This window comes from Dermacentor andersoni, chromosome 4, assembly GCF_023375885.2.
Source record: "Dermacentor andersoni chromosome 4, qqDerAnde1_hic_scaffold, whole genome shotgun sequence".
Classification (NCBI taxonomy): domain Eukaryota; kingdom Metazoa; phylum Arthropoda; class Arachnida; order Ixodida; family Ixodidae; genus Dermacentor; species Dermacentor andersoni.
The window spans coordinates 183,275,251-183,302,384 of record NC_092817.1 but is presented as its reverse complement, the minus strand read 5'-3'; the positions used below and the strand labels follow the sequence as shown (position 1 = coordinate 183,302,384).

Sequence of the window (27,134 nt, the reverse complement as noted above, 5' to 3'; positions counted from 1 at the left end):
TTGCATTTCACTCTCTTCTCAACAATTTATAGCATTTTCCCACACAATTAAGGAATATCGAAAAGCCTGAAATGAATAAAGTAACTGTCATTTCTGCTGTATGTGGCAAACACATTCAACTGTTTTCTTCTAATCCGCTATATTTATCCGTTTCACATCAACATGGTCCCGACACTCCAAATGGCTATATGCAGGCTTAAAACTGAAACGGGTCAATCCTTGCGTAATAGAAACTGATCATTGGCATGCGCAACGCTAGACCCTCAACAGTCGTGAGAGAGTGCAATGAAAATAATTATCGATACGTCATATGATACGTCATCTGCGTGGGGGATCCCCTTAATGTCAGCGTGTCAGGGGAGTTTTAAATGTGGCAACTGCACCGAACACATGTTTGCGGACAAGACCGAAAATAGCTGCGACGCGTTGGAACATGAAGTGCTAAGTGTTGCCAGACTAGAGCGCAAGAAGACGTCGCTTGTAGCTACCAGACGCTTGAGCGCTTGGTCCAGCAGCCCGCTTCTCAGTATTTTTTCGCTTCGGTTCGCGTTTATTCCCGTTGGCTCGTGTACGATCGCGCACTGCTAACTGCAAGCACGTGCCAAACAAACAGGCAGAGTACTCACCTTCTGCTCGTTTTTACGAGAAGTGTGGAACTTCCTATGAACGGCTGCAGTTCTGTTCACTCTGCTGAGCTGCACGATATAGAACGAAAGCAGATGTTAGACGATGCGACAAAGTGTCAGCGACGCCAGTGCGAAGGCTGCAAGCGGCGGCAATACGGGATCTCGCTGTGAGGGGTCGAGAGAGGAAGAGAACGCCGTCGCCGCGAATGTCAGCCGGAACCGGCGTCAGATAAATTGGCAGCGATGCCCAACGCATCGCTGATGAAGGACACGGTCATTCATTCCAGTCCGCGCGCTTAAATGTGCCGCTACCAAGCACACTGTGTTATTCGCGCAGCGTGGCGACGGCTGTTTCGGACTGAGGTACCCGCCTTTACACGCACCTTCGATGCGAACTGTGCAACTGGGTGGCAATAAGTCCTCCGCGGATAAGCACGTCGTTAAAAATTTACACCGCCTTTGGAGCAGCTGAAAGTGACCTCTGAGCAATAAAACTGTAATAGAGAACTACACGCGAAGCGCCCCTCCGAAAATTGCATATGCAAAGGTGACCCCGTTGGGGCGCATACGGCGAAGAACCTCGGCGCAGGTAAGCGAGCTGCGCTCGTCAAATATCCAGAGAAAAATAAATGAACGCGATCGTCATGAGTGTTTACGCGCTATCACTACAGCGGTACCCGGGCGCTTCCCGAGCTCCTTGCGGGCGATTTGCGTCAAACGCACCAATGTTTATACGCGGCGAATTTACATAGGAGTTGCAGCGGTTGCAGCGCGTGAGATGCAGAGAGCTGCTCTACATCGCTGCCGTGCACAAACTTAAGCGTAGGACTCGCCGTCAACGCCGCGTATCCACGCGGTCATTCAGCGCAAAGCGACAAAAAATGGTACGAAAGCAAATAAGTTTCGCTTACCTGAAGATCGCGAAAAGCCGGCCGTACTAAGAGCCATCGCGACGCGCTGCACAGGGTCGCCATGATGCCGAGAGAAAATGAGAAAAAAATATGCCACTCCGCGAATTAGAACACACATTCACGTATAAACGACATGGCGGTGGCGTGGCGGCGCTAGTGACAAGACGACGACCGCCGAGACGGCGGCTGCGGATAACCGAGATAAAGGAGATCGCTTGCGTAATTTCTGTCAATACGGAATTCCCAGACTCGCGTGACTGTCTGTGGGTTACGTCATGCGATAATTTTTTTTCGACGTCGGCATACTTGCGTACGTCGCTTGGAAGTACTATGGCACGTGGCACGTTTTCTTCTTTCTTCTACCGACGCTATCGTATCTACTATATAGGTGTTCTGTAGTATCTACGAATTTGTGCTGAGTATTCAAAGTCGAGAACTTGAGCCGATTATATGTAAGGATCATGTTCACTGTTCATTCTTTGTTGTTGCCTCAGAACGTAGCATTCGCATGGCATGCCTTCGTTATCGTCCTGTCTTTCATAAAAAGTAACTGCGCTGCACATATTTCCGTCTAGTTACATTCTATGTGCTCATAATCACTGTGGTGTGCGGTTTTATGCATTTCATCTGACTGGATAGTGCCTGAGTTGCTTCACCGTACATATATTAATTCAAGAACATGCATCCGTTCACCTGGCATCCTTGGTCTTAGACATCAATGTCTTCATGAATGACTTTATCTTGCTTTATTGCCATCTCGTGGTCAAAAAAAAAATTAAATTATGGGGTTTTACGTGCCAAAACCACGATCTGATTATGAGGCACGCCGTAGTGGGGGACTCCAGAAATGTGAACCATCTGGGGTTCAAATTTAACGGGCACCTACACAGTTGTTTTCGCATTTCGACCCCATCGAAATGCGGCCGCCCCGGTCGGGAGGCCGGGATACGACCCCGTGAACTCGTGCTTACTAGCCGAACATCATAGCCACTAAGCACTATCTCGCGGCTATTTTGTCTTTTTACGTAACCATACACGTTAACATTAAGCGAAACTACAAGTTGGCAACAAATACATTTCCACAGCGAAATTACAGTGAACTTCTAGTTCACTATAGCGAAATAAGGACCTTGCTTGCTTTACCGGTGTAAAATGGCGGGACGCTGGGCTGCTGTGCTCGAACCATACTGGAACGTTAAGATGTCTGAAATAACGCTGAAATCGCGTTGATTGTTGCGCCTGCTTAGTACAGCTGCTGCTAATTGTAAGTACTTCCACCTGTCACAGCACCGGTTCCTCAAACTATGTCACTCTTCTGTATTATCAGAACTTTTTCGACACGGACCCATGTTTTCTGGAAACGCTCAGCGTTCCTTTCAAATTGCGCGCGTCCAACCGACGTTTGCCTGTGATTTTTCAAACCTTTTTCAAAAAGAGACCGCGACGTGATTTGGCGTCCAATGTAACAGTTTGAGCCGCTGAGTTGATTATATTTATGTTTTGTTGAATGTTGATTTTGTTTTATTCATGCTTTGTTACTCTGATTGCTGACGGAATAAAAATAAATTTGTGCAGCTGGCAAGAAAAGTCGTCTTTTTTGACAATCGCACTACACAAAATTTGATGAGGTTGGTTGCATTCAAAAGAAAAAGTTAAAATGCAGTGACTATTAGAAGCTAATTTTTGATTTAGGCTGTCAATTCTTTCATAAAAATTATTGAAAATCGCAGATGTTGTAGAAAACGAAGCTATCAAGTTGACAACTCTGTAACTCAGCAATGAAAAACACGGAAAACATCACATTCTGTGAGTTGCGTAAGAGTAGATCTAGCGGGCAAATTTGACTGTATATATGCATGACTCTCAAATAAGCCATTAATATGTGAGTATGGCTTTTGCGAAACCCTTGTAAACAAACTTTTGTCCACTTTAGATGCTTCCGCTTCCAACAGTCACTAGAATTTAACTTGGTCTTCCAGGTGAACCAAATTCCAATAAAATCGGCCCAGATACTATCTCAGCTAGAACAGCGTTTCTGCGTTTTACATGTATGTGAATAGGCAGCATCGTTGCTGGGCCCGAGCTAAGCTTTTTCTTAACCCTCATAAGATCGCACTGCACTGCGTGAACTACTTCAGGCAGGGCTAGTGCACACTTTACCTTTCGTGACATGTGCACCCTCTGAACGGCGCTGTTCGTTTGAAAGAAAGCAGGTACCGTTCAGGAGCAGTTTCTGCAGTTTCTGCGTCGCTAGGATTGTCAGTACCGGTGTCGTGCACTAATGAGGCAACATACTATATATCTCCAGCGCGATAGCAGCGGAAGACGCCGCAGGTAACGTGACCGTGCTGCGCTGTATGGAAACAAGTGACAGAAATTGTGCCACGAATCGGCAACGATGGCGCCCGTGTACACGAGAGAAGTCCACATTAATGCTTCTTGCGGTGGATTCATAACTATTCGATTGTTCGATTTTCTTTTCGTTTTTTGTTTCACCAAAAGAAGTATAGACAAACTATCCAAGCAACAAGTTGTAAAACAATATTCGTATGTGGTCTTCGAACGTGTCCCGAGACAGGCGGGAAAGGCGCTTGAACTTAGACCCTTGCCGAAGTAGTTTCGGCAAGGGTCTAATGGCCGGTTCGCTATAGTCAACGTCACCACAATAGTCGTGTTATGCGGTAAAGCATGTCAAGAGTAGAATGGGGCCACTGTCGCCTAAAGTCCCTGAATACTATCACCTCTCCTTCTCTGTCTGTGCATGTGTGTGTGTGTGTGTGAATGAGAAGAAAGGAAACCGAGGGGCCAGATTTTCTTACATAAACACCCAAGAAAGTGGATGGGAAAACATCGCCACGGTAGCTAAATGTGTAAGAGCATCGCACGCACAATGCGTATACGTGGGTTCATATCCCACCTGCGGCCAGTTGTATAGTCACGCACTTTCATTTCCATTTATTTATAATTACCTTAATTCAATCATATCATTCCCTTATGCTGTCCTCTGTGTCATTGTGTTATTATATATATACAGTCGATCCCGGATATATCGAATTATTGCCTATATCGAACAGTTGAAAAATCCCCTTGGGAGTCCCATGCAAAAGTATAGCGCTATTGTTCGCGTATATAGAACTCCCGTGCACCGGCATATCGAACTCCGTGCTGAGCTGCGCCCCGGCAAGTGCGCTTCTCCCACCATACCCCACCCCTGCAAGTGCGCTTCTCCCATCGCATCACACCCCCGCAAGTGCGCTTCTCCTCACGAAGGTCTCGCGATGTTCCCGCGATCTCACGCGCGCCGCCGCGCACTCTGAGAAAGGGGCGTGTGGGTAAAAGGCACGTGACTAGGAGCACTTGGAGTGCGATTGGGTGTGAAAGGGAAGCGGGAGGGAGAAACCACGCTGACCGCAGGCGCCCGTTTCCAGTGTTTTGGTTGGCTGACACCTCTGGCGCAGCGAGACGAACGAGGTCAGTGCAGCTTGGGCTTGTGGTAGTGTGGAGACGTGGAGCGGTACGTCTTTCGATTTGCTTTGTTCTTTTTATTCACGAGGCCAACGCGGAGGCTTGAGACTAGTGTGGTGCAGCGCGTTTTTCTTTCCGCTTTTGGCACGTGTTCCGGAGCCATGGCCACTACAAAACGCAAGAATTTGGATTTTTCAACAAAGGCGGACATCATTCGACGGGTGGAGGCTGGCGAGAAAAAGTCGTCGGTCGCCACGGTGTTCGGAATTCCTCGCAACACCCTGAGTACGATCCTCAATGGCAAAGCCGATGTTCGTCAGCGCTGATGACGGCGTGCAAGCTGTAGCGAATCGCGCCTATGCGGAGATTGTGGCTGACATCGTGGGTGACGAGGACACGGACTAGAAAAGGGGCAAAGGTTCCGACGAAGAGGACCAACCACAATGCGCTGCAGCTGAACTTGCATCAGCTTTCAGCGTCATTCGCCGCTGTTGTGGCACAATGGAGGGAGCTGGCCTTTCTCATTTGGACACTGTCAACAAGCTTGAGGACAGCTTAATGAACTTGATGGTGCAGAAGAAAAAGCAAGCAAAGGTCACAGATTTTTTTCTTCCGAAATAAAGTGCTCTGGTCATCGTGCTGTGTTTTTATTTTTTTATGTGCCCTGGAGGCACAGATCGGTAAGTTCCCGTTAGTCACGACATCGGGAAACTGCCTTGAGATGTGTGGAGTTGTTAGAGAAGCTTTTGACATGCATATATTATATTTCGAATTATCGATATATCGAACTATTTCGTGATCCCCTTCGAGTTCGATATATCCGGGATCGACTGTATATATAAATAAGTACACACACGCCATCTCTACTCACAGCACAAGTGCCGAGACGTCTCATTGACTACACGGTATCCGACATTTTCTGTCTCATCCGCTAGCATTGCAACTCGTTATGCTGCTCATTTTCGCTGTCGCAGTGCTGGCAAAGACAACACAGCATCCATGAATCTAAGAAAAGTTGGCAACTGCCATACAATCACAGCACACACTGGACAACAACCCCAGCAACAAGAGGTGCGAACGCAGAAGCAAAGCGCCTTAATGTCGCACTGCAGCTGCACTTCTGACCTTGCGCAATGCGCAAACTTGGAACTGCACAGTGAACTTGAGAAAAAGGGCAGGCGAAGCAAACGGACCAATGGTGTCGCTAGCTTCAGCCAAAAAATCTGGACAAACAACAAGTGTCAGGGTCCGGGCAAGAGACAGTGGAGGTCCAGATAGTTCGGGTATAATGCCGACGTGTGTTGCTCAATCTAGTGTTGCTGGCATGGTATGGAAACGATTGTCGCTGGATGCCTATGTAATAAACTTTCTTTTTTTTTGCAATTCCATAATTTGATGGAGCAGCAAAGCTCTGTAGCCACCAGAAATTCGTCCTCAGCCCGACTCTCGCATTTTACAGTGCAAGCATATCATCTGCCCTCTTTGTTCTGCCTAATAGTTTCAATATTTCCATGTCTAGACCATCGTTGTTGTGTTCAAGCCGAGTGAACATACCGTATATAAAGGTCGCACTTCTTTCCACAATCTTGACAAGGTATGGAAGCTTGAGCAGGTGAAGGAGTAATTATTGAGGAGGAAAGGAACTTGGCTAAAAATAGTGGGGCTATATTTTTTCTGAGTAAAGTACTGAGGAAGTTGAGCGGAATCTATTTATTTTGAAAACTAGCGACGTATTTCCTTTCTTCCTCGATTTTCCTCACGCACCAGTTTGTGGGCAATACAACGCTTTCTCTTTGTGCTTCCTGGACCTGTGTTGTGCCATACCACGTGGCTATCACCGAGGCGATGGGAGCTGTCGTACTACGTGCACCACGTGGCTATCATACAGGTGACGGGAGCTGCCATACTACGTGTACCACATGCATATCCGCGAGGTGACAGGAGCTGCTACTTCTCCGCGACGAATCAAGAATTCGACACGAGTGATGTTAGCACCTGCCAAACTGGTTCGTGCCGACGAGGGGTCATCAAAGGAACAAAAGGGAGAACCGGCCCATTGCGAGGAGAGAGAGTCGCTTCCAGCCGCCCACTCGGTCGGATGCACTCTTGCAGCTACATGTACGCTATCATCCACTATCTGTAAATATTGTATAAAGTTTTTCGTTTCTTCGTCTGCAGAAAGAGTCCATTTTTCGTCCTCCACCCCAAGGTCACAACACCTGCCTTTGTAGCACTGGTTTAATTTGCACTTAATGAAATTGAATGAGCAATAGATGGTGCTAGTAATTACCGTAATCGTCCGTGTGAAAAAAAAAACAATTCAACCACATAAGGACAAGTTGACAGGACGAGCACAAACTATTCAGTTTAGTGTCTGCTTCACATCAGAACACATACACTGTTGCACTTTCTAGTGTGCTGACAGAATGCGAAAGAGCACATCAATATGCAGCAACTTAATCCAGGAAAATATCTCGGAGCTATGCAGCTGTATTGAAGTGTCACTTACGCAGGCATTTCCTCTTTTCATCTGGTAAGCCTGCATTAGTTCGCACGAGTCCTTATTTTGATTTTTTTTTCTAGTTTTGTAACCACTGGGAAGTGTGCCTCACACTTGCAGGCAGCACAATGGCCAGGCAAATTCGCCAAAAAAAATTTTGGGCAAGTAAAAGGCAATTCTTTTTGTGTTGATAATTATGCTAATAGATTTGCGCCAACTCGCCCTCCAAAACACTCTTGTGAACACAGTAATGGCCTTTCTCATCAGCACACTAAGTACATTCATTTCATAAAATGGCCCCCGGCCATGTTGCACTGAATGTATCTCTTTTTGGGGTGTCACATTGGGCTCAGTCAGTGATTTGGAGGGGACCACATGAAATACAAGTAACTTCTCTTGCCTAGGAGGTGAGTTTGAAGGGACACTAAAGGAAAACATTATCTTGGGCTAGATCGACTGAGTGTTAGTCTAGAAGTTTACCATCGTTTTCTGTGTGCCAATATATCACTTTGTTGTGTAGAAGATTGTTACCAAAGGACCTGTTGCTGCTCCTCACTTTGAACCACCTGTGCCAAGGAGCTGACGTCATCTCTGCGTGACCTCTCTCCATGTCACTGTTATGTCTTTTAGAAACTCTTTGTTTAGCTCTATATAGGAAGAGGACTACTAGGTGGCTGCAAATAGTTTGCTTGCGTTCAGGATGCCAGATACGGTCACTTGAGCCTCCGTGGCCAGAGCAGGCGAGGGTGGTTTCCATGTGCGGTTGCAAACAGTAGCGGGACATAGCAGCCTATTCTCTATGAATCAGAAGCGATGATGTCCATAGTCCACAAGAGGTTGACTATGGAGGCATGGAACAGGTACCATAGTCCACTGTAGGTGGTGCCACGAACAGTTGGAGCTTACAAAAGCTCAGTTTTCAAATGTTGAATTCGTCATTACAGAAGCCTAACCTTTCAGTCTAGCTCATCTTAATACAGTGTCCCTTTAAAGAGCATCTGCAACAATTTTTTGGCTTAGTCCAATGACCCTGCTTGGTCGTTGGAGAGCACTATCATAAACTACTGTGAATCATATATGGTTCCTGTACATGCAAACTGCAGCCCACTGTTTCTCTCGAAGGGCTGCTTGCCTCATATTGGAGCTATTTGATATCCCTACAACTTCTTTGACTTACTCTTACACAAAACTAAATATGATGAATATAGGTCGGATTTCATTATATGTCACAACAAACTGTGTGCCTCCAATGCAAGTAAAGTAAAAGAGCTCTTATAACTGATGGGGCTGTGGTTCCATCTGATGGTGAGTGATACCACTGCACGGACACTATGGCCTCCAAGATGTGCGGCATTACCGAGTTTGGCACCACTGAATCACGAAGTTCCTCCTACTTTCATGCATTAATCTTGCACAAAAGTAAATATAATGGCTACTAGGCAGTTTTTTTTAAACGTCAGAATGCCAATTACAAAAACAAAATAAGTGGTGTCCAAATCGTAACCTCACGTACTGACGGCTCTTGGAGTAACAGAAACCTATCTTAAAGGACATGCTTTTGTGTACTGCAAGCAGCGAAAGTGACTGACAGGAGGTGGAAACGCATCATGGTCACCATGTATTGTAGAACTGTCATGATGATGATGATTTACTAGCTGGCATCCCATTTGAAATGGGGCAGTGTCAAATGGTCACCTAGCCTGCTTGAGTTAATCAAGTATGCTATACATGCTTTTCATTCTATCATTTCTGTATACATTTCCTTAATTTTCTTTCTCTTCCCCAAAACTTCTCAATCTACCTTGTACTGGTACCTATGCCTGTAAAGGATCTCGTCATATCAATCTCTTCCCTGCTTTTTTCCCACCGATACTCTAAACGTCTCTTGCTTATCTCGACTGCTGACTGGTCAATGCTTCCATCCACATTACCTCCAAGTGCTTCTGGAAGGTGTACGTTACCTCTAAGTCTCACTGGTTGAATCACTTTGCATTCCATTATGATGTGCTGAGTGGTCTCTGGATTTTCGCTGCAGCAGACACATGCGTCACCTTGTTGCAAATATTTGCTCCAGTATGTTTTTCTTCCTAGGCAACCAGCTCGGACCTCAAATAGCCAGGCTCTGCCCTTTGTGTTGGCATTCAGATTTTCCCTCCTAAATTCTTCCTTCCCATACTTGTAAATTTGCATGGTCTTTTGTGTTACCATTCTTTTCATCCAATTCACTGTCTCTGTTTCTTTCACTTTCTGATGACTCCCGGTTGTCTATTTACACTTTCAATTACTCTTTACTTGGTTGCCAACTTTCTTGAGCTCTTCCTCCATTCTGTGTCCACACTGTTCAAGTACAGATACTTGTGCACTTTAGCTGCCTATTTGCCTTCATGCATGTTCTTGAGCCTTTCTTCAAAACTAATTTTGCTCTGTGCTTCTTTAACTTCAAAGGAGGCCCAACCCTTGTCATCCTACACTGCCTCATTTGTGGTTTTACTGTGGGCTCCCAAAGCCAACTGGCCTACCCCATCTTTGGATAACTAGCTTGCAACCCCGTTAAGATATCTGATTTTAAGCACAGAATGGCATTTGCGAGTGTTAGTGCTGGCACCATTACTCCTTTCCAGATTCCTATTGTAGCCCGATATGCTCTCTTGCATTACTGCTGCATTTCACTTCCCCTTTATTTTCAGTTATATTGGTGGTTGCTTGAGTATGTCATTCTTTTGTATGTATAGATGCCCAGGTATTTATATTACTTGACTATGGGCATGACTTGCTGTTGAATTGCTACCACATAAATACTCATGTTGATCTTCATTAAAGATCATAATTCCAGATTTCTCTGCGCTAAGCTTAAGGCCTAGATGTGTCACTGTGTTACCACGCATATTGGCACATCTCTGTAAATAACTTGCATTGTCCACTACTAGCACTATGTCGTCTGCATACATCATTCCAGGGAACTTCTGTTGCACCCTTTGCCTGTTATAGGTGTAAGATAAATCAAACCCTTATTCACTGTTTTCCAGTCGTCTTTCTATGCCCGTAACATGCCCGAGTGGAGACAGGGGACATCCTTACTTCAGTTGTTGGTGAATTATTGGTGAATTAATTGTTGAATTAATTAAAGGTGGCTGAATTAATGATGCACAACATGCATTCAAAAGCCCTGACATGTCACCTGTCACTGTAACGACTGACGTACTAAACAAAAACAAAACCCTCTCACCCCGCCAATAATTAGACAGTTATGCCCAGAACTACATTCCGCTGCACAAAGATATTGCCTATGATGCCTCGTACCTTCGGCAGTGCTGCAAAAGTGTTGTGAGATGGGGTATAGGTATTTGCAGCTGGGAATGTGCCACTCTACAATGACAAAAAAAAGATTATTTAAATTTCTCCAATGCTGGGCGAAATAGAACCCACGTCACAAGGGTTCCTCAAGGACAGCAACGCAACTTTTTAGCAGGCTGCACCGCAAATACAGTGGGTATGTGCCACTTTTCAATGAACGCCTCTTACGCGTACGCTTTAGCGAGCTGTGCCATGAAGGCACTGGGTATGTGTCACTCCTCAATGAACCTCTCGTCAACTTGGTTCATTGAAAATGTGCCACTGAGTGTGCGGCAAGCCAGGGAACAATTCTCGGCATTCGCAGGCACCGGCACACCACGCTTCTCGTCTCGAAGGTCACACGCAGACTTCTCGGCAGCGCCACTGGATGCCACAGCGTGACCAGAAAGAACCGTGAGAGAGAAGCCCAGTTGCCGCATGAAGCGTTTCTCGGCATTCGAATGCCCCGGTGTGCCATGCATTTCGGAGGTCATGCGCAGACTCCCTGGTGGCGCCGCTAGATGGCACCGAGTGTTCTTAGGAAAGTGTATATGAGGAGTCCCATTAGTTGCAGTACACGCCTCATACATAAATAGTTTTGACGGTGGCAGTATGTTGTGTTTCTATGTTGATTCAATGCTAAATGCATTGCCATCAACAGTCATCGTGAGATTAGTTCTGCCAACACTTTTTTCTATCTTATAAGGAACATAGTTTTTTGAAGGGTACCTGCATGTACAGTTGGCAATTGGCATGATTTCGAATCTTCACTTTCCTTTCTTTTTTTCTTTGATTCCTGTAGTTGTTTTTAGCTGGTTTTGCTGCTTACTCTGTTTTTATTTACCAGCATAAATTTTGCGCATCTCACAATAAACCTCAGCTGTATAGCATTCGTGTTTGTTGTCTGCTGCTTTGCACTACAGTACATCTTCACAACAGCAGTGGATTACCAGCGAGCCCACTGCTACTCTTCTAATCGCATTCAAGAACTTTTTTTGCAGAAAGAGTAGATATGCGTGCCAAAAGCATTCCATACCTTTCACAAAGTATGTTTAAGTGTTGTTTTGATGACTTCGAACAGGCAATGCAAGGTACTGTTTAAAGCATGGTACACTAGCACATTCATCCCGCTGCATGGCCATCGTTCAAGGCATGCTGAACCGGCCAGTTTTGATTCGATCTCTGAAGCTAAGCGGCATTGGACTCTGTTAGTGCTTTGGAGGGAGGTCACATGAAACACCGAGTGTGAGGGCACTATTCTCAGGCGTTCACATTTGGGGATATGATCATTTTCATGAGATTTTGCGTGACTTGGCATGAGACGCATCGCCATATACAGCCCACACCATTTCTAGCCCTCCGCCAAAGTTTCTATGTTTGCATAGCATCAGGAATACTCTTAGCTGTACGGTTCAATGCTTCTTTTGCCAAGTCACTCAAAATCTCGCGAAAGTGGTCGTGCCCCTGAAAGCGATTGTTTGAGTGTACTGCTCCTGACGGCTCCTCTGCCCTGTGAAGCAAGCACAAGTTTAACTTTGAACTTAACACATTTGATTATTTTTTTCTTTTTCATTGCCTGACACAGATGGCAGCTGAAGAGTCCCCCAGGAAGCCAAGTGGCAACGATGCCCTGGCATTACAGCTGCTGCGGACCAACACGTGGAGCTGCTATTATGGACTGCCCCTGTGGAAATTCACTTCTGCCAAACTCAAGGAGATAATGCGGGGCTTGTTGTCAGAACTTCCTGACAGGTAGGACCCACTGGCCTGACACCATGCGCAGTAGTGAAGTATAAAAGCAGCACTTTCACCTCCTGTGCACAGAATTTCACCATGTATCAGAGGTAGCAATGGCTTCTGCATGATTCAGAAAATCTAATTAGACCAACCTTATCTTACTCTGTATCTAACATAGAATAGTTGCTAGACTTTGACCTTGACACCCAGCAATACACTCTTCTGAGTGCCAACTATTTAATGTCAACTGTGCAGAGTTTAGCAATATCTGAAGTGACCTTTCACATTATTTTCCAGAAAATTAAGGAAAGGAAATGTGCATATAGTTAGGACCAACTAAAATAAACTTAAATAGACCTCATATTTAAAATAAGCAATGAGCATTTGTCTGCAAGTTTGCAGTACGATGCCTCGGAAGAATAAAGATTAAAAAAATAATGTTTGGTCGACACCCAACTCCCACCTTAGCCTTTTGCGGTCATATGCAGTTACCCAATTTGTGGGTATTTCAGTCAAGGGCCATTTCATGCTCTTATACGCCACACAGAAAACCAGTTAGGTAAATAAATGCATGTTAAGTCACTTATTTCAGAAAATTTGCTTATTTCTGAGGCTTTCAATAGTAATTCAACACTGTACTTGTGGTAGCGCTCGAAGCACTCTCCTGGGTGGAGAAATATTTGCACTGCAGACCTGTAGGGTCCTCGCAGTCACTTTCTTCTAAACTGCTCCCTTCTGAGGTTGTTTGCTGACTGTCTGAAGGTGAAATATTGTTACGTGTAGCTGTAGCCCAATGCTATATACAATTTATTTAGAGGAAGCTAGCTAACGGAAGGCCAAAATGGTGACGCTATATCAAGCGGGTCCACGTCGTCTTCCTCCTCTTCAGTGCAGCCACACTGTGGTGGCTGTTTCGTAGCATCACCCCCGGCAGTAGAAGCACTGTCCCGGTGCTTAATCTACACATCCGTGGTGAAAGGTGTATGGTATGGCTTTAGTCTCGCCACGTGAACGATGTCACTTGCAGCCGACGATGACGCTGAGAGGTCGGTGGGGACGACTTCATACGTGACGTCAGTCACTTGTCGCACCACACGGTATGGGCCAGTGTAGCGCGACAGCAGCTTTTCGGAAAGGCCCACGCGTCGAATGGGTGACCAGAGAAGCACCAGAGAACCCGCAGTAAAGTGCACGTCACGATGGTGGCAATCATAGAGGCGTCTCTGATGCTCCTGTGAGGCCTCGAGACGGGATGCGGGCGAGCTGGCGCGCGTGGTCGGCGTGTGCGATCGCGTCGCGGGCGTATTCAGTGGCTGAACATGTGGCCGAGGGCAACAACGTGTATAAGGGCAGCGCGGGTTCTCGGCCATATAGGAGATAGAATGGTGAATAGCTGGCGGTGTCGTGGCGCGACGAATTGTACGCGAACGTCACATATGGTAAGTGAATATCCAAGTCATGGTGGTCGGTCGCAACATACTTCGAAAGCATGTCGGTGATGGTCCGGTTGAGGCGCTCCGTGAGGCCGTTGGTCTGTGGGTGGTAGGACGTGCTGAACTTGTGCTTTGTCGAGCAGGAGCGGAGGATGTCCTCGACGACTGCCGACAGAAAGCTGCGGCCACGGTCAGTGAGTAATTGGCGCGGAGCACCGTGCACTAAAATGATGTCATAGAGCAGAAAATCAGCAACGTCAGTAGCACAACTTGTCGGAAGGGCTCTGGTGATTGCGTACCGCATAGCATAATCAGTAGCGATGGCGACCCATTTATTTCCGGAGCCCGAGAGAGGAAATGGTCCAAGCAGGTCTAGACCAACACGGAAAAAGGGTTCTGGTGGAATGTCGATCGGCTGGAGACTAGCTGGAGGTGTGGAGGGCTTCTTCCGACGCTGACAGGGCTCACAAGCGGCAATGTAGCGCCGCACGGAGCGGGCGAGACCCTGCCAAAAGAATCAACGTCGTACACGGTCGTATGTGCGCGAGACGCCCAAGTGTCCAGCCAAGGGAGCGTCGTGAAGTTGTTGGAGGACAGTCGAACGCAGGTGCGATGGAATTACGAGCAGAAGGTCAAGGCTGTGTGGGTCGAGATTGCAGCGGTATAATGTCCCCTCCTTAAGGAGAAACATCCGGAGAGAGGCGTCGCCAGGCGTTGACTCCAGATGGTCGATGAGGGCTCGTAATGAGGGATTGCGGCGTTGCTCGTTGCCGATTTCAAGCAACTGTGGCACAGAGAAACGCCAGCCGCATCAGCCGGTTCGTCGACGGGGTAGCGGGACAAACAATCGGCATCCTGGTGCAAGCGTCCCGTCTTATATATACCACGGAGAAGGTATATTCTTGCAGGTGTAACGCCCAGCGAGCGAGTCGTCCCGTGGGGTCCTTAAGGGAGGATAGCCAGCAGAGCGCGTGGTGATCAGTGATGACACAGAAGGGGCGTCCGTACAAGTATGGACGAAACTTCGCAACAGCCCACACAAGAGCGAGGCACTCGCGCTCTGTGATTGAATAATTGCGCGCGGCGGGTGATAGAAGTCAGCTGGCATAGGCTATGACACGATCATGTCCACGCTGGCGTTGTGCTAACACTGCTCCTATGCCGTGACCACTGGCATCAGTTCGAACTTCCATTGAGGCAGACGGGTCAAAGTGGGCCAAAATTGGAGGCGTGGTAAGGAGAGTAGTGAGCTGCCAAAAAGATGCGGCATGGTCAGGTCCCCGAGAAAATGGGGCGTCTTTCTTCAAGAGGTCAGTAAGGGGACGTGCAATGGTCGCAAAATCCTTCACAAAGCGTCGGAAATAAGAGCACAGCCCTACGAAACTACGAACGTCCTTGGTAGACTTCGGAAGAGGAAAATTCGTAACGGCGCGAATTTTGTCCGGATCAGGTCTCACGCCTCAGGCGTCCACGAGGTGTCCAAGGACGGTGATTTGGCGGCGAGCGAAGTGACCTTTTGACGAGTTCAGCTGGAGACCGGCGCGGCGGAACACGTCAAGAATCGCTGAAAGATGGTCTAGATGCATGTCAAAAGTGGGCGAATAAACGATGACGTCGTCCAGATAGCACAAACAGGTGGACCACTTGAACCCCTGAAGCAAAGAGTCCATCATTCGTTCGAAGGTGGCGTGCGCGTTACAGAGACCGAAAGGCATCACCTTGAACTGATAAAGGCCGTCAGGGGTAACGAATGCAGCCTTCTTTCGGCCCATGTCGTCGACAGATATCTGCCAGTAGCCGGACCGTAAGTCGATAGAAGAAAAATAGGTGGCACCGTACAGGCAGTCTAGAGCGTCATCAATACGTGGCAAAGGGTACACGTCCTTTTTTGTGATTTTGTTCAGGTGGCGATAATCTACACAAAAATGCCACGTTCCATCCTTCTTTTTCACAAGTACGACGGGAGAAGCCCAGGGACTACAGGAAGGCTCGATAATGTCCTTTGCAAGCATCTTTGTGACTTCCTGTTGGATAACAGCTCGTTCGGATGCAGAAACACGATATGGACGTCGGTGAATAGGGTTCGCATTGCCAGTGTTTATGCGATGGGTCACGACGAATGTTTGATCTAAGGGTCGATTGTCAAAGTAAAAAATGTCGCGCTAGCGTTCAAGAACGCGGCAAAGAGCTTCAGCTTGAGCAGGTGTAAGGTCAGAGGAAACCATCTTCTCAATGTCGACGTCAGTACCGTGCGATGACGTCACGGTGTGGGCTGAGCTGTGACGATCTTCCACTGTGAATGGCTCGATCTCATCATCCTGCAAAGCGCTAATTACAACCAATGAAATCCCCTGAGGCAGAACTTGCGCAGTTAGCGCGAAATTGACAAGGGGAAGGCAGGTGCGGTTGCCAGTAATTGTCAGCACAGTGTGCGGCACGGTAACACCACGTGTAAGTGTAACTGCCGGAATTGGTGCGACCACATAATTACTGTCAGGTACAGCTGGTGAGGACAACAAGTCGACGTGTGTCACAGAGTGGGGCGGTAGGCGAATAAAATTCATGCAGCTCAAACGGCTTGGAGGCGGGTCCACAGGGTCGGCAAGAAGAGGCAAGTCAAGGCGAAGGGAGCCGGCCGAACAGTCAATGAGGGCAGAATGATTGGCAAGGAAATCCAGACCGAGAATGAGTTCGTGAGGACAATGCTCGATGACGGTGAAGAGAACGACGGTGTGTCTCTCAGCAATGGTGAGTCGGGCAGAGCACATGCCAACCATAGCGACAGTCCCTCCGTCGGCAACTTGTACAACTCAGTTCGGGGCGGGCGTCAGAACTTTCTTGAGCCGGCGGCGAAGAGCAGCACTCATAATGGACACATGCGCCCCGGTGTCAATCAATGCGCACACAGGAACATTGTCGACGAGAACGTCGAAAAGATTCTTGTTCGTGGGTAATGTGAAGCGAGGATTTCGTGCCAATGTCGTCATTGCAGCTTCACCTCCAGAAGCTGCACTATCTAGTTTTCCGGTCGGGGGTGCGGCGAGTAGGTTGGAGAAGGAGCACGGCGTGACGGGGGCGAACGAGATTGACGACGGGAGGGAGAAGGTGAGCGGGAGTAGCGGGGTCGCGTCAAAAGTGTCGCAGGGTCAGATGAAGGAGCTGGCATAGAAGGGGCGAAGGAAAAGGATGCGCTAGAGGGGCGAGGGTGGTAATCAGGAGAATAGCGCATGGGAGAAGTCCAACGGCTGCGGCAGTAGCGAGCAACATGTCCAATGCGTCGGCAGTTAAAACAGATTGGCTTGTCGTCCACGGTAGTCATTCGGAGGGGTTGTGCTGTCCATAAGAGTAAGAAGAGCGCGGTGGGGGCATGCGTGGAGAGAGAGGTTCCGAGCGTACGGAACGAATGGACTGCAGGCCGACGTTGGACAACTCTTGACGGACGACGGCCTGTATTAAGGAGATTGTCACCGGAGAATGATCAGGTGACGGGAACAAAGGGGCCGCCAGTTGTGCCGCTTCGACCTCACGACGAATGATGCAGGTCAAGTTGGCACATCGCGACGGCTGGTGGAAGAGGTCGTCACAGGATGACGTAGCAGCTGTGTTGGGAATCGCGTGATGTGCTGGGATACCCGGCGGCTTTTAGCATGCTCGAGACGGCGGCACTCCTTGAGGATCGTATCGATGCTGGTGACGTTCGTAAATACCAGTAAATTGAAGGCGTCGTCAGCAATGCCTTTGAGGACGTGATTAACCTTCTCGTCCTCAGACATAGTCGGGTCAGCCTTGGCACAAAGGGCCAAGACGTCGAGAATGTACGACACGTAGGACTCGGTCGACGTCTGTACACGTGTGGCAAGGGCTTTTTTGGCATTGACTTGGTGACCGAACGGATTGCCAAAAAGGTTGCGGAGCTTCTCTTTGAAGAGATCCCAGCTCGAGATGTCCTCTTCGTGAGTCTGGAACCATGCAAGTGGAGCTCCGTCGAGGTAGAAAAGAACGTTTGCAAGCATAATAGTCGGATCCCGCCTGTGACTGGTGCTGACACGTTCGTATAAGCGGAGCCAGTCGTCAACATCAGGACTGCCGACTCCGTTGAAAACACCAGGATCCCGAGGGGGGGTAACGGCGACGTAGGTCGGGGCTGCAGGCGGAGACGGTTGTGTAGATGAAGTGCCGCCAGCAGGAGCCAAAGTTTTACTGTCGCCGTTGCGACCGCTGCGAAGCTCCATGACGGGTACGGGGAACGTGCACCTCCACCAAATTAATGTTACGTGTAGCTGTAGCCCAATGCTATATACAATTTATTTAGAGGAAGCTAACGGAAGGCCAAAATGGCAACGCTATATCAAGCGGGTCCACGTCGTCTTCCTCCTCTTCAGTGCAGCAACACTGTGGTGGCTGTTTCGTAGCAATATATTCATCCAGGGCACTAAAATCATTTTCTGAGTCAATGAAATTACATGAATTTTGTCCGGAAAACGCCGCCATCCTGTCGGTGCTTCACGCCAAAAATCACGCTAAAATCTTTTCAAGCATGAAAGAAGGAAGAAAAGTGCTGGCCCCATCTGGAGACATTCCAAACTTCACTTACTACTTGAAGAAGCTCGAAACCTGGCACTACTAACCCAAATAACTGGTGAATGTGAGCATGCGCTCATCAGGCACTACCCAACATCTGACCAGAACAGATGTTTTCGCACTTTGGGTGGGGCCCGACACTTGACTGCAGCGGGTGAAAAGCAGTTCACACTGTATGTACAGGCTTGATCAGCAAAACCACTGTAAAGTTTTCTCAAGGAAGAATGGTGCAAAGGAATAGGGACGAGATAGAATACACGGACGAGCACAGTGCGTGTTTTCCATAAAACTATACAGTTTTCTACCAAGATGGAAACGTGGTAACACTGTTTAAGCTGTGGGGTTATGCTATGCGTGCGGCTAGGGCTGAAGGCAAGCTCCATATCTAGCCACACACAGTCGTTCCATAATAGTCCCCAACCTGTAGTGTGGGTTAATCGCAGCCACGTTGGGTTTGGACGATAAGGGAACCAGCGGCATCTGCTCAAGCAATATTTACTCTCCCGAGCAATACAGAACGCTTGCAGAAGGAAGGCCCATTCTGTAAAAAGGTAATGAATAGGCTTGCCTCGTTGCACGTAATGTCGGGCAACAAGGTCACTCACAAGTTGTGGCAGGTATCCATATGGTTCACATGAGGCCATTGGTCAGATTCAAGGTTTGGAAGCCAGAGAGAGAATAACTTTATTGAATTGGGGAAAGGGGGAACAAGGGGTCAGGAGCTTGATGGGTGGGGCCCCAAGTCCAGAGCTCCACTGGCATCTCCCACCAGCCGAATGTGACCCAGAGGAGCCTTCTGCACCTCTGGGTCTGAGCTGATGAGTTGTGCCTCCCATTGTTCCAGTGTGTTAGTTAGATTATACCTAGCTAGCTAAGTAGGCATTTAAACTTGGCGGTCTATTTTGTCATTCTCATGAGATGTGGTACAAAAACGGTGGCGAGTCGCTACACCAGGGACAGTCATGCCCATAGATCATTTGGAAAATTTTGCTTAATCCTAATAAATTCTTCTTCAGTGATGCTTTATGTTTTTTTACTTTAGCAAGGGGAAAGTCTCCCCCACGAGTCGAATCAGAATCACATTTTAATGAGCTATAAGTTTAATACATAAATGAAGATGCAGAAGCATGTCCCACAGCACAAGGCCCTAAGGGGACCTCCTGTCAGGTAGTACATAAAACAATAACGTTATTAAGCAGCAGAGTAAGAAAGTAAACATTATAAAAAAGGGAAAAAGAAGAAATACATGAAATAATGACTCTTACAACATAACTTTGATAAGACAAAAAATAATACAAATTCATCCAGGAAGAACAAGAATGATAGTATACTGTATAAAATAATATAACTTATTGTGCACAGGAATATACAGAATATTACAGAACTGAACAAGCAGGATTTAAGAATATGAGTAACTACTAGAATGCACCTAGCATGATGAACAATTTGAAAATATATATTTTTGGGGATACCTTTCCCTTTTCCGTGAGTCTGGGAGAAGGGGAGCGCATATAGCGAGAGCAACGGGGAAACCGGGAGAGAGCGTAGTGCACCTTTCCTGCTCAGACTCGCTGGCTCTTGAGACATCCACAACGTGCAATCATGTCGACATGAGTACATGGGAGGAAATGGCCACGCATGCTCCCCACAAAGCACATTCCTTAAAAGGTGTTGGGATACCATGGGAATGCTGGGATAGGTGGTTTGGCTTGTCTTGCACATTAGCGAACCTAAAGGCCCGACCACGTGCACGTGATTTTCAAGCAGCAAGTGGCAGGTGAGAAGTTTGGTCATTGCAAAGGGGCATCTGTCATCATCGCTTTTCACTTCGCCAGTTTTTTGGCCAGCCAGAAATTTTTGCTCATTACCTGGAAGTCCGCATGGTGTTTTGTGCTGGTTACTTTGTGTAACAACATAGCAGCACCTAGGCCGTCCACTTCGATCTCTAATACTTGCTCACTGTCATGACAGGAAGAAGTGGTAAAATAAGCCTTCGCTCAGTCTGATCTAATGAGAAGGACAAAGTATCGGCGACTTTTTCTCAGCATTATTGAAATCTGCTGTTTCTTTTTCCACTTTTAGGCCTAAGGCGTCGCCGAGAGCCAAGAAAGTGTCTTGATTTCAACCTTCCAGATGGCGCCACATCATCTGGTGCTGGCAATGCGACACTCGTTCACTGGTGATGACGACACACTAAACTACATCTAGTACCCTCTGTTTTTTTTCGTTCCCATTTGTTTATCGCTTGCTTATTTAATTGTTTGTTTAGTTCCTCAAAGGTATTTTGTTGAGGTAATTGTAGAAGCTCTATGGACACAATCAAGGCAGATGTTTCTTGTTTCCAGCAAAGGGCGCAAGCCACGTCTTCTGTCACGGCCGTGCAACGTGCTCAGTGACCACGGGAGGCAGGGCGAGGAGGCATTCTTCTGCGTGGCAAGTGCAGGCTCCCGGAAGCCTCATGCTGCAGGGCTGGTGCACAGCAACGAGAAGGTCTCGCTGGTGTTCCTAGCAGGGTCAGTGAATGCTCGAACTCTCTTGGCCTATGAGCTGGGAAACAACTTTGGAGTCACCCTACTCGCTCTACAGCTGGCCCCGTGGCAGCTCTCCATGGTCGCAGTGTGGGGCCTCTCCTTCCTCGAGCCAGAGGACCCCTCATTGTGCTGCCTGGAACTTAACATGGACGGCGTCATTATGGCCTTCAGGTGTGCAGACAGTGACTTGAAATAAGTTCTTTCTTTGGGGGGGGGGCAAGTTGGTACAGTTTCATCACTACATGGCAGCACAGCAAAGCAGACAAAAAAACAAGGGACAGACGACACACATCTGTCCCTTGTCTTCTCGTCTGCTTTCCTTTGCTGCCTAAATCCATTGCCAAGCAACTACAGTGCAGAAACCAACAAAGGATTAATAACAGAGGATGGACACTGGCACGACTGACTTTCATCTAAAGGTTTATTCTCAGTTTCACAGTTAAATATATACATATATGGTTTATTCTGCCTTTATAGGCTGTGGTTCCCATTGCTGTTCCTTTGTTTCCCATGTGTCTACGAGTGGCACTCATCTGTTCATGAATTTTCATATACTTTCTTCCTATAAATCTGTGAAACTGAACATAAACCTCTAGTTGGAAGTTAGTGCTTGTGTCTATCCCACATCATTCGTGCTTCATCGGTTTCAGCACTGTACTTGCTTTAATATGCATCACTAACTAGCCCATTCTTATACCATGTCGTAGCCATTGTCTTCACTTAATAACTTGATTGCAGTGCCTGGTGCATTTTGCTGTACATTTTTCAGGCAGCGTGAGGAAGAAATGCATAAGAGAATGGACGTATGTAAGATGTACACAAGGACAGATGTATAAGAGAATGGCACTTGTGTGTGATCTGTTCTTTTGTGTATGTCTTCTTCGCAATGTTTGATGAAGGTACGTACTAATCAGTAAAATCTTCCATGGGAAGAGTAGCAGACGTTGATGAACAACACTGGCTGAAAGAAGGAAGCCTTAGCACAACGGCAACATTTTGACAAAGTTTGTCACCATCATCATGGTGAAGACAAATCCCCCTGTCAAAACATTGACCCCAGGCTGACGTTTTACTCATTTTCCCACTGTTAATTAATCCATGTTTTCATTTTTATGTCACTCCGTACACTGGTGCCACACAGACACTCTTGATCACGATAGAGTCCAATCAGGTCGAATTTCTTAGTCCTGGTTGGCTTCTTCGTGCAAGCTGCGGAATGGAGCCAATCGCTATTGAGAAACCGATCCCTATTGGGATTGATCACGATCGCAAGTGTGAGTGGGCCATTAGACATCAACGAAGAATAGACTTCAATTTTACTTACAACTCTCTTCCTGAATCCTTGAGGGAACGCTCAGACAATGCTTCGATTGCGCAGTTCCGAATTGTAGCAGGCAGAACTTGGCACACTCTAAAACTTCCAGTCAAACACATGTGATGGTGGGGGTCCTCGTGATCTATTGTGGAGCAAGAGATCTGAAACAGCCAGTAGAAAATTTGAACCTCCTTTTTTAGTGGAAGACAGCTTCTCCACCATGCACCAAGAAGCTTGTTTCAGATTGAATAGAGGAATTTACCTTTACGTATTAGAGACAACACCCTATTTGCTCGATACGAATGTGCACTTTTTCCCAGGAAAAATTTACTATAGAATGACATGCTTCACTAGAAACCAAAACTGCATAGACATTTGAAAACTCTGTTATTCACTTCAATCTATACGTCACTGCTGCTCCTAATGCTGGGGTAGCTATGTGCCTGCTCTGTAAGTTTGTTAGGATTCCACGCAGGGCCGCAACCAGGAATTACTTTCAGGAGGGGTTTTGTGATGAGAACGGTGGCCATTTTGAAAGATTTCTGTTTGCTTATTTTTATATGTGGATCAAACAAATCGCTGACATATTGATAGTATAAACACATAATGACATATATGTAAGTCATGCTGGAAAGTATATTAGCCACAGTGATAATACTGGGGGGCATAAGTACCCCTGATTCTGTGGTCTACAAGCACGGAGGAAGGAAAGAACTAGCAGGGGGCATGCGCTACATGGTTGAAGCCGAACGAGTTGGCCCAACACGTGATCGTCACGTCACAGAGCTCGGTAGGTTTTATTGCTCCCACTCTACAGGCAGAGCTATGGCAGGGCAGCCGAACAAGTGCACATTGATTAGAAAATACCAGGAACCAAACATTTTCAGCCAATATGCTAAGTCTCAGAGGTCACGTGTTGGGCCAGCAGTGTGAAGGAAAAAGTGAGGAGAACGGTTTCACAGAGAGAGCTCGCTTGCCAAGGCAGGCTGCATGACATAATGCTCACTCCTATAGTTTGTGTTCTTTTCATGTCTGCAAGGCTTTTAAGAAAGCTAGTATCCCAACTGCCATAGGCGACACTGAATACGAGATGCTGTGGGCTGTTCCTTGTGATGAGGAGGCCTCCGAGAGCTACAGTGAATGATGCCCAGTTCAATATAGCTGGGATGCAGTAAGTTTGCTTTTTTTCCAAGCCCGAACAAATCTCCATTACATTCTCTCTCTTACTACAAAAAAAATGGCGAGTGGACAATCGGAGTCATTGCTTGTTATAATTTCTGGCCATGAAAATTGGATGCACGTTATAGTTAAGTAAATGAAGTAGTTTCCAAACGGAGTTTGTGAAGCTACGAGAGAGTTTCCAACATACGGTGTGACATGCATTTTTCTGCCATCGCGAAACTGCTGTGGTGCTGACATCAGGTTTGATGCAGGCAAAAGCAATGAGGCACAGTGCTATGCTATGCTATGTCATGCTATGCTGGCATGATTTTCTAGCAAAGGCGGACTAACAGATGGGTTTTCAAAGATTACCTCGCAAAGGTTGCTGTTCACAGTGGCAAATAGTGAAGGCACACCTGCAAATTTTTACAGCTTTATCGTAATGTGCCTGATTATTTTTAGCTTGTTTACAATTTTCATAATCACATGAATAGCACTAACTTTTTTTATTTGCATTTAATGTAGGGCAAAACTGATTTAGAAAGAATGCAACTACAGTCACCGATCAATATTTCAGAGCCTACTTTTATCAACCCAGTCGACTATTTATACTTACCCACAGCATAGCCACCCAGCTCATAGTAACAGTGCACAATGGAAACTGATATATCTGCTGTCATTACATAAATATTTCATTAATAAACTTTGTGAATATTTTCATGTGTCTGTGGCGCAGATCACACTAGCTGTGACACTGGAGGAGAATGCCTATTTGCAGCGTTTCTGTTTAGAACAAAGCCTGATTTTTTTTAAATAACTAGTTATTAACTTGAGTAATAAAAGAAGCTTTAATATATAATATTATCTATAATATTATTATAATATATATAATATTATATTATTTAATGAGGCCTGCGAAGGAAAAGTGAGGCTGGTGGTGCAACTGTGCACTCCTAATTTTTTTTTTCTTCTCCACCGTGTCCCTTTGTTAACAAACACGGGGCTTGCTTGCAATCAATGCTTGCCTCACGGAAAGTGACACCTCGTTATTCCGTGGTGCTCGAGCAGTGCGGAGGTGCTTGGACAGCTGCCGCCACCCTCAAGGAGGGTCACGGTCGAGGACGGCCGGAATTTCCTGCTCGCCCTCTGCAAGCACGTGTCGAAGCACGTGCTGCCGCATCGCTACCAGGAGTTGCCCCTGCGCAGTGTGCACTTCCTCAACCTGTTTTTGTTGGACCACGAGGGGACAGTGCTGGTGCACAAGACCACGCTAGTGACCAGGCTCTTCAAGTACCTCCTGTTCACCGTGGAACAAGCAGTCTTGGGCGACCCGCCCAAGACCTTTATGCTCGAGGATGAGTGACAGTGATGGAGCAGCTCGTTGAGACAGCGTGGGTGGCGGATGTTTGCAGTACAGAGAGTTCTTTGTGAATGGCAGGGAATTGTCACGTATAGACTGGGACTGGCTTGCGCGAAAGCACCAGCGCGGTTTTAATCTGCTTCTTTCACCTACTGTGTGTGTCTCTTCGCGGGCTGCCTTTGTGTCCGCCATCTTCCCACAGCCCCAGCCAACAATCTTACCGGACTTCTGGCCACTCGGTCTGCCATTCTTGCCTATGTGTGAAACGATGCCGTTGTGTGAATTTGGCAGTACATGACATGCAGTAAATGACCTTTGGTACATGCTCAGCCTTAAAGGAATGCACAACGAACTTTGTGGAAACAGTTAAGTGCGCAAGCATGCATTGTTGCCTGGCATGTCTGTTTCACTGACTACTACAAAAATCGCTGAACTGCGTTGTTGACGGTTGTATGCTCACTGGTCCTTTCACCCACGAGGTAGATAGATGCACACTGCAGAGTAGAGTTGGGACCTGTTGTGGCGAGTAAAACAAAGAAAAGTGTGTGAAATCAAAATAGAAGAGGGAGGGATTTTGCATAGTAATTAATAGCACAATGCCCAGAAATATTTAAACGGCAAACGAAGAGATATAAACGGCACTCACACCGGTGTCAAACACCACCTTGCCACTTCTCAAAAGGTAGTACCATCGTGGCTTCAACATCTTAGACGAAAAGCTGACTTCCTCAGCTAAAAATAATATTTATGGCAGAGCTTCGGCCCCGCCAGGCTGCGGCCCTCTTAGCCATCTTTCGTTTTTCACCTCACAGGCATTCAGAACTGACAGTTCAGTCGGACATCCTTCCTTCATTGTTCTGAAGTCACCAAGCAATCCAAATGGGGTGCCACGCTTTTTGGTGTTCCAAATGTCGTCCTTGCAATTATCATTGAAGATGCATGCACTTCTGGCATTGCCGATGAGCTGTGGCATTTGCATCAGTTCTTCTACAGTTTGATGTGATGTTCTATAGTATGCAAGACCTTCGTGGTGTCCTTGTGGGAAGGTACAGAAAAGCCTTTTAGGTGGTCATAAGGATTTCCATGAGAGTTTTCAAAGATGCACTTCCCAGTGTTTCGCTGTTGCAAGTTGTGTGTGTATATATATACATATATATATATATATACTGTATATATCATTGTGCACAATCAAGTATGCACTCATTGCATTCTACCTATGCTAACATATGGGGCAGAAACTTGGAGGTTTCTTGGAGGCAAAAAAGGGCATTTTGTTGTCACATTGGAAGGCACTTTTGTAGAGAAGGGTGTGTAGGCCATTAGAAGAAATTTTAATCAAATTTATGCCATTCCAGCTAACATAAAATCTTGAGCTGTCGTGAAGTTGAATCAGTTTAGTTGACAACGGTCTCAAATGCTGTTAAGGCAGAGAAAGGTCTTTTTTTACCCACCTTCTTCTCTGTAAAAGAACACAAGCTGGGGAGTCCATTTCAGAACTGTTGTGTCAGAATATAAATCGTGGATTCATGTTATTACAGCATTGCAGACACACCTTGACAGGCTAAGAATCAAGGACCCATTTCTTGCTCCCAATTCTCCGAGTGTTCTACACTTCCTGCAGGAATATAATCTGGGGAAACACGCAGGCTTTAGTATAAACGTAGAAGATCTATACTATTCTTTGCTGCAGGTGTGTCTCTTGCAGTTTGTTAAGGACTGCATACAAGATCAAATGGATGAACTGGAATTTGCTGAAAGGTGTAAAATTTCGGTTGCAAGTTTTCTAGAGCTTCTAGATTTCTATTTTTCCCCGGAGGGACGTCTGCGTGAGCAGGCGTTTGGTGTGTTACGACACCACGTACCCAAGCACATGAGGGTTGGACCCTCCTGCGTGTAGCCGTATGCAGCTTAGCCGTGACCGGGGAAAGGGGGATCCTGGGGGTTGAGCCAATGCCGGGTGTTTGGACCATTAAGGCCCCCCTGGCGAAGGCAACACACCTCTTTGGCCTCTGCTTCACTTAGACGGCACCTCCAGGCTGACCCACCTGGGGGAAATCAGCAGTCACCTTTTCCTGTCCTCCTCTTCGATCTTCGTCTTTCTCTCTCGCCTGTTTCATCTTTCCTGTCTTCTCTTCACTTCTTATCACTTCCTAGTTTCCCGGCGGCAAGGGTTAACCTTGT

At 46.8% G+C, this 27,134-nt stretch overlaps 2 protein-coding genes across 6 annotated transcripts in view; one reads left to right on the top strand and one right to left on the bottom strand.

The window, feature by feature from the left end:
* SdhA (succinate dehydrogenase, subunit A (flavoprotein)) overlaps positions 1–1,644 on the bottom strand; it is a 58,387-nt gene extending 56,743 nt beyond the window's left edge. The window contains exons 1-2 of the mRNA XM_050177886.3: positions 1,538–1,644; positions 627–695 (exon numbers count right to left, since the gene is read on the bottom strand). Coding sequence (XP_050033843.1) covers positions 627–695; positions 1,538–1,600 — 132 coding nt within the window. The 5' untranslated portion in view covers positions 1,601–1,644. The remainder of the gene's footprint in view (positions 1–626; positions 696–1,537) is intronic.
* Positions 1,645–1,744: 100 nt separating this feature from the next.
* On the top strand, positions 1,745–25,278 carry LOC126530623 (uncharacterized). 5 transcript variants are annotated; one of them, XM_050177892.3, is made up of 4 exons: positions 1,745–1,989; positions 12,421–12,587; positions 20,932–21,288; positions 24,662–25,278. In XM_050177892.3, the coding sequence occupies exons 2-4, from the start codon at positions 12,421–12,423 to the stop codon at positions 24,954–24,956; spliced, it is 819 nt and encodes a 272-aa protein (XP_050033849.1). In that variant the 5' UTR covers positions 1,745–1,989; the 3' UTR covers positions 24,957–25,278. The 5 variants fall into 5 exon arrangements, with proteins under 5 accessions (XP_050033849.1, XP_050033848.1, XP_054926646.1 ...); XM_050177891.3 differs by lacking the exon at positions 1,745–1,989 and adding an exon at positions 2,105–2,801; XM_055070671.1 differs by lacking the exon at positions 1,745–1,989 and adding an exon at positions 3,282–3,343.
* Positions 25,279–27,134: the final 1,856 nt, after the last annotated feature.

Excerpts from the sequence above, each read along its gene's own strand:
- LOC126530623 (XM_050177892.3), top strand. The coding sequence starts at position 12,421 with ATGGCAGCTGAAGAGTCCCCCAGGAAGCCAAGTGGCAACGATGCCCTG. Across the intron at positions 12,588-20,931 it reads TTGTCAGAACTTCCTGACAG|CAAAGGGCGCAAGCCACGTC; the intron begins GTAGGACCCACT and ends TCTTGTTTCCAG. Across the intron at positions 21,289-24,661 it reads GGCGTCATTATGGCCTTCAG|TGCGGAGGTGCTTGGACAGC; the intron begins GTGTGCAGACAG and ends GTGCTCGAGCAG.